Source organism: Psammomys obesus, unplaced genomic scaffold (genome assembly GCF_907164565.1).
Source record: "Psammomys obesus unplaced genomic scaffold, mPsaObe1.curated_primary_1811, whole genome shotgun sequence".
Lineage (NCBI taxonomy): Eukaryota > Metazoa > Chordata > Mammalia > Rodentia > Muridae > Psammomys > Psammomys obesus.
The window spans coordinates 41,218,102-41,225,246 of NW_026587216.1; the positions used below are offsets into that span (position 1 = coordinate 41,218,102).

The window sequence follows — 7,145 nt, forward strand, 5'->3', positions numbered from 1 at the left end:
TCATAGTATAAGATATATATTGCCTAAAACTAAGTATGGTACCTCATACCTGTAATCTAAGGATTTAGAAGGCTGAGGCAGGAGGATTGCCATAAGTTCAAAACTAGTTTAGGCTTCATAATGAGTTCAGGCCAGCATGGTCTTCATAGTGAGACTGACTCAAAGGCGATTAAACAAAAAGTGAAACCTTTTTGCATATTAGAACTTTCAATGGCCTCTGTAAATGTTGTTTTTAGTTCCTCAGCTACGGGAATGAGATGAGAGCTGCATCCAAGCTCTAAATCCCAAAGCATTTCTGTCTAACTGTTCCTAGGTCTGGGCCTGTAAGGTTTCAGCCTCTGAGACTTAGTGCTGAATAAGCTCACACTTTCTAGTTCTTTCTGAACTCTGTCTGGCTGGTTCAACTCAGCTCTTTTGGCTCAAAACTTCTTTGCCACACTGACTTGCTCAGACTGGCTTCTCACTGAATTGTTCTGCTTGGAAAACTGCCTCTGAGCTCCAAGACCCGAACTGCACCCAACTGAACTGTACTGAACTCAGTTCCACTCCTCTGTGTTGCTCTTAAGTAACCTCTCCTTCCTGTCTGTTCTTGTGGGAGTTGTGTGTATCCTGTCTCTGACTCATTCTGTCAGATCTCTCTCTGATTTGTCATGTTGTCTGCCCCTCACTTAGATGTCCTTGTTTGGGGTAAAAGATGTATACTAAGGGCATGTCTGCATTCAGCCTGAGATCACACAGACCTAGGTATTTGGATATAATCCCTTGCCAGAGTAGCCATGTTGCTGGATTAAGATTTCTCTACCTGCCTCCAACAAAATCTTCCAAAATTCTTAGAAATAATAATGTGGCCTTTTGTTAGTACGAAATAAAAAATCTTTTCAAGGAAGAGGTGGAGCCTCTTACAGAAAAGCTCTGCAGTCTTACCTGTGGGCTGGTAGGACAGTTCAGTGGGTAGAGGCACTTCCCACCAAGCCTGGAAACCCGAGCTCAATCCCCAGGACTCATAGGGTGGTAGGAGAGAACTGACTCCTGTCAGTTGTCTTCTGACTTCACATGTGTGCTGTGACGTATGTGTGCACACCCATGCACACCTGCAGAATACACAGTTAATAAATGTAATAAAAAGTCTAGTCAGTGTTCTTTCAAGTTTTTGATTCAATGAGTTGAAACTTGAGATTAAAGTGGTTAAAGAGAAAAATACAGAAGTAATTTATAAAATTATTTCAGACTTTTTTTTTTTAAAGATTTATTTATAATTTATATAATATTCTGCCTGCATATGTGCCTGCATGCCAGAAGAGGGCACCAGATCTCATTAAAGATGGTTATAAGCCACCATGTGGTTGCTGGGAATTGAACTGGGGACCTCTGGAAGAGCAGGCAGTGCTCTTAACCTCTGAGCCATCTCTCTAGCCCTGTAGCATAATGTTTTTGAGACTGGGGTATCATGTGTCAGTAATAATTTATTCTTATTGCTGAAATACTAGTTTTCTCTTGCTCCTGTAACATAGTACCTTGGGTTTATGGCCTTAAATCAACAGAAATGAGTTGTTTAATTTTTAGAGCTAAAATGTGGAAACAACCAAGAATCCATCAATAGGTAGATAAACAATGAACAAATGGGGTATATACACACATCTGAATATTATTCAGCCAAGCAGGTCAAAGTACACGTGTTATTTTTTCTGTTGCTATAATGGAACAGCATGACTAGAATCAACTTATAGGAGGAAAAATGTATTTGAGTTTACAGTTCCAGAGGACAAGAATCTTATCACGGTGGGGAAGCATGGCGGCAAGCAGCTGGCACATGGCAGGATGAGGAAGCTGAGAGACATCTGAAATGCAAACATAAAGCAGGGTGTGGGCGGAAGTAGGGTGAACCTGTGAACTCTCAAGGTCCATCTCCACTGATGCACTTTGTCCAATAAGGCAGCACCTCCTAAACTTCCCTAAACGGCACCACCAACTGGGGGACCAAGTGTTCAAATGCATGAGCCCATGGGAGTCATTCTTCATTTAAATCACCACCTGCAATACTTTGCATTGGGTTAATATCAAGGTAAGACCCAGGTTTATTTTAGGAGGTTTTAGGGAAGAATCCATTTACTTGTCTGATTTCTTGATCCTTCAGTATATTCTCCTGGGATGGAGCAGCTGCACATCTAGCTTCTATAAGTCATTATCATTTCCTTTTCTATCTTTAAGCCAGCACTGGACATTGCCCCTTTTCTGTGTTTTTTCGCAGTTGGAACTCATTTGGTTAGATTGGATTCGTTTGGATCATGTAAGACTTTCTTGTAAAGTCCCTAACTAAGTACAACTTCTGAGTCCCCCTTTGCCACATAGAATAAAATGGCAACATATTTGGTGATTCTGAGCAGTAAACGATATCTTTGAAAATGCTCATTTCACCTACAACAACAATACTCTGTTGTATCCATTTACTGTCTTATACATGTCCTCCATTAGTTAAGGAGTATTTGGCTTATTTCAACTTTCCTTTGGTGGTACTGGAGTTTAAATGCAAGGCCTTGTGCTTGGTAGGCAAGTGTTCTACCTGTGAGCACTCGCTTTCTTAGGACAGCTTGTTGCATACCTCTGGCTGGGTTGGAATTGCTATGTAGCTCAGGTTGACCTTGAACTTATTATATATCCTAGGCTGGCTTCCAACTTGAGATTCTAGGTTCTGGAAGAGAACCGTCCACCCCCCAATACCAATTGTTAATACAGATATGTAGAAACTGGCAGCTCACTGATCAGAGCCTATTATGTAAAATTGTGGGAACTTAGATTTAATTCATGCACTAAAATGAATTTGCTTTTGTTTCTTTTAGGGGGCTGAACAGTCACAGAATGATCCAGGTGTTTGCAGGTCAAGTCTTTGCCCTACTGAGGGAAGCACTAGGGAAATGGGTCATGGAGTAGATCCACTTCACACAGGTAGGACAGTGATTTTATTATGTCTCTATCTAGAAATGATTAGTTAAGAGTGCATGTTAATATGATAATTGTTGATAATGTAATACCACTGGATTTTTTTGCTTCAGATGATGTTGTCAAAATTTGTCTTTAGAATTTAAATTTATATCCATTTAACTCAAGGCTGTACCTTGGTGGTTAGAGTGTTAACCTTACATGGCAAGGCTCTGGGTTTGAGCCCTAGCACTGAGAAAGTAAGCAGTCAGAACAAACCCAAAAACCATGTAATTGAAACTTTGTGTTTTGTAATAGGTGCATGTGTAAGACGATAGGAAAATTTGTTGATCAGATACAGTGTTTAAGGACTAATTGGTTGAATTTAAAATTCTGTAATAAGCATGTTGATACTGCTAAACTTGAGGAGATAAATTTGAAATAAGCAAATCAAAACTTTATTGTAGTCTGTGGTAAATCAGATTTGAATTACTAATTTAGAAAAACCAAGCATTTCACCTATGTTCCATCTCTCCATTGTTGAACTGAGTTAAAATAATTATGATTCCTTTTATATCTGCTAGAACAGGCAACTTGTAAGTAAGATAGTTTACAGAGTTTATTCAGCCTTGAGGAAGGCATAACTTTATTCATGCTTCTTTGAATGGCAGGTTTGGGAGCTGGCCTCAGTTCTGGGGCTACTAACACTGACTGCATAAATCAGTTAACCTTTTTGTAAATTCATGTTTTGTAGATAGAAAAAGGAATTCTGTGTTTCCCAGGTTAGCCATCCTGCTGCCACTTATGCACTTTTGTAACTATCGAAAAGAAACAGTTACTGTCAGAAGGGTGAGGGAGACCCTTCTGGAGTTGGGGTCAGTTTAGGAGGACCCCAGGCACAGGTCTGGGCTGTCAGTGTAGCTGCTGCCCTGTCTCTGATTTGCATTCCTTTTCTCCTTCTCTTCCAGACTCCTTTTTCCTGGTCCAGGTTTTCTCTTTCACTGTCAGGTTGCGGGCAGAGAATTAATACTGTGTGCCAGTGGGGTTTTATTTTTTTTTTCTGTTACGGTAGCTGATATCTTCACCTGAGAATGATGTTTTTACTATGGGAGATAATATAATCTATCACTGAGTTGTGCTTTATTTGTGTTCTACACAGATTTTTTTTGTCATTCTCTTCAGTACTAAATATGAGGAATTCAGAGTTAAGATAAATTGAAGAGTCAGTTAATTCCCTTAACCTGTACCTCTTTCCTGACTTAGTGAATACAGGGGACTGCGGAACCTATTCCAACCTTCTGATGCTCTCCTGCTCTTCCTCAGAGAGGTCAAATTGGAGAAAGGATTGCTCTGAGAAATGTTTTGTTCTCTGGATTGCTGCAGAGGGATTTACTAGAGAAAAGCATGGGATCAGAGACATGTAGCATGTACAGATTATACATTTTTACATTCTTTTAATTCTAGATCTGGTTCATTCTAGAGGGAGATATAAGCCTGAATGCTTCAGTTAAAATATGTTCACATGTCCCTACATTACCTTTTTGTTTTAAAAAATTTCCTGTAAGTAAAGAAGTTGAAAATGGTTCAGTTAGCATTCTGAATCCAGCAGCAGATGTCTTGTTTGCAGTCTTCTTTCCTCCCATCCCCTATGTGCTAGGAGTTGAACCTATAGTTTTATGCATGTTAGGCAAATTCTTTACCCCTGAATTCCATAAGATGTTTTGTTTATTTTCTTTCTCAATGGAAAGAACTCTAGTAAGTACATTTGGCTACGTTCTGCCTCACTGGGTCCTTGTCTCCAGCACTAAATATTTGCAGATGATGTTCTTTGAGGATGAAGGTGTCAGTTTATGCCTAATGACTTCCCAAGGCTCAGAGAATGTTCTTTCAGTGGAGGGTGTGATAGAAGAGCCCATTTGTGGGTAGCCCTTGTCCTGCTTAGGGTTATCGTTGCTTTGATGAAACATCATGACCAAAGCAATTTGGGGAGGAAAGGGTTTATTTGGCTTACACTTCCACAGCACTGTTCTAGACTGAAGGAAGGCAGGACAGGAATGCCAACAGGGCAAGAAGCAGGAGCTGGTGCAGAGACCGTGGAAGAATGCTGCTCACTCTCTTGCTCTCATGGCTTGCTCAGTCTGCTTTCTTACAGAACCAGGACTCCCAGCCCTTGGGTAGCCCTACCCACAGCTGGCTGCGCTCTCCCCCCGTTGATAGCTAATTAAGAAAATGTTTTACAGGCTTGCCTGCAACCAGATCTTATGGTTGCGTTTGCTCAGTTGAGGCTCCTTCTTTTCAGAGGACTTTAGCTTGTGTCACGTTGACATAAACCATCCAGCACAGTCTTTTTTCTTTATTAATAGTCTAATTGGGTCATCTTAGCCTGTGATAAACCAAATCCTGGAAGAGGGGAAATGGGAATTGAATATGTTCCCTAAAAAAGTATGAGATTCTAAGTCCTGATAATCTGTGAATGTGACTTTCTTTTCAAAAGGGGGTCTTTGCAGAGGTAGTCATGTTAAGATGGAGTCATATTAGTTTCTGGTTGTGATGGCTATTCTTGGTTGTCAACTTGACTCCATCTGGAACTAAAACCTGAAAATGGACAGCATGGTTGGGAGGGGTTTTTGCTTAACTTGAAGTAGGAAGACATGCTTTTAATTCAGATCTAGAGGCAGGAAGACACATTTTTAATCTGGGCTATCATACCATACTCTGCTGGAAGCCTATGAAAAAGGTCATGGAAGAAGGAAGCTTTTGCTCTTTGCCTGCTTGTCTTCACCTTGCTAGGAAATCCATTCTGTCACTGGCATTAGAGTCTACTTTCTCAGGATTCCAGTGTATACTGAAGACCAGTTGTGACTTCCTGCCTTGAGAACTGAGCAACTACTGAATTCTTGGACTTTGTATTCATAGGCAGCCATTGTTGGATTAGCTGAATTAAAGCTGTAAATCATTTTAATAAATATCCCCCTCTCTCCATATATATATGTGTGTGTTTTCATTCTGTAAGTTCTGTTTCTCTAGAGAACCCAGACTAATACAATGGTGGACTCTGAATTTCATGAAGGGATTTTGGAGAGATGTGTCATTTCTATAGTTGATGGCCACAACCAAGACTTTGGCTTCTGGGTACTTAGAGAAATAGGTGGGCAAGTCAAGGCCACTATATTGTGATAGTCTGTGTGCCTTGGTGCTATTGAGAGACAGTTTCAGAAGCTATAGCAATTTGTAAGGAAGCTCTAGCATATTGTCAGGAATATGCTCTGTGAATAGGTAAACAGAGGCAAGATAGAAAGTGAAAGTAAATAAAGACACATGGTGTGATGAGCAGGAGTAGCATTTTGAGGCCTAGCAGAGGACTAGAACAGATTTTTGTAAAGAGATAGTATGAGAATGTAGTTCACTGGCAGAACATGGGTTTATATGTACACGGCTCTGAGTTCAAACAGCTTCACACACACCAAAAACAAACAAGTAAACAAACAAATAAAAGAGCTTAGTATAAGAAGAATTGAGGTAATGAAGAGTGGAGGATTTTAAAAAGTATTTTAATTATTTGAATTTATGGGCTACTAAGACATTTTGATACATGTTTATAAGGTATAATGATAAAAATTAGGTAGTTAACATTTTCATCTCTTTAAACTTAAAAAGTAATTTATTTATTTATTTATTTATTTATTTATTTATTTATTTATTTATTTATTTATTTTTGAGGCAGAGTCTCATATACTCAGCTAGCTTCAAACCTTGGATTCTAATTCTTTTGTACCCTTGTCTGTCTGTCCCTACTGAGAACACAGGAGTTTGCCAGCATGGGTCTGCCTTGTGTGTGTGTGTGTGTGTGTGTGTGTGTGTGTGTGTATTGTGCCATGTGCTTGCATGTGTGACCATGGCCATACGGAAGCCGGAAGACAAACTCAGGCGTACTTTGTCAGGCAGCATTTACTCTTTCTTTTTCCTTTTGTTTTTTTTTTTTTGGAGACAGAGTCTCACGGATCTGGAACTTGCCAGAAGGGCTAGGCTAGCTGGCCAGGAAGCCCCAAGCTTCCGCCTGTCTCCACCTCTAGCACTAGGATTACAGACAGATTCTACCATGCCTGGATTTTTTTTCTACATGGATTATAGACACTGAGCTCAAGTCCAGTTTTCCAGTTGAGCCGTCAGCCCAGTACTGGCTTCTTTCTTTCTTTCTTTCTTTCTTTCTTTCTTTCTTTCTTTCTTTC

The 7,145-nt window shown here is 40.0% G+C and overlaps 1 protein-coding gene across 1 annotated transcript in view; it reads left to right on the forward strand.

Moving 5' to 3' along the window:
• Positions 1-7,145, forward strand: part of Rad54b (RAD54 homolog B) — a 65,967-nt gene that overhangs the window by 153 nt on the left and 58,669 nt on the right. The window contains exon 2 of the mRNA XM_055603144.1: positions 2,838-2,943. Within this exon, the coding sequence (XP_055459119.1) occupies positions 2,838-2,943 (106 nt within the window). The remainder of the gene's footprint in view (positions 1-2,837; positions 2,944-7,145) is intronic.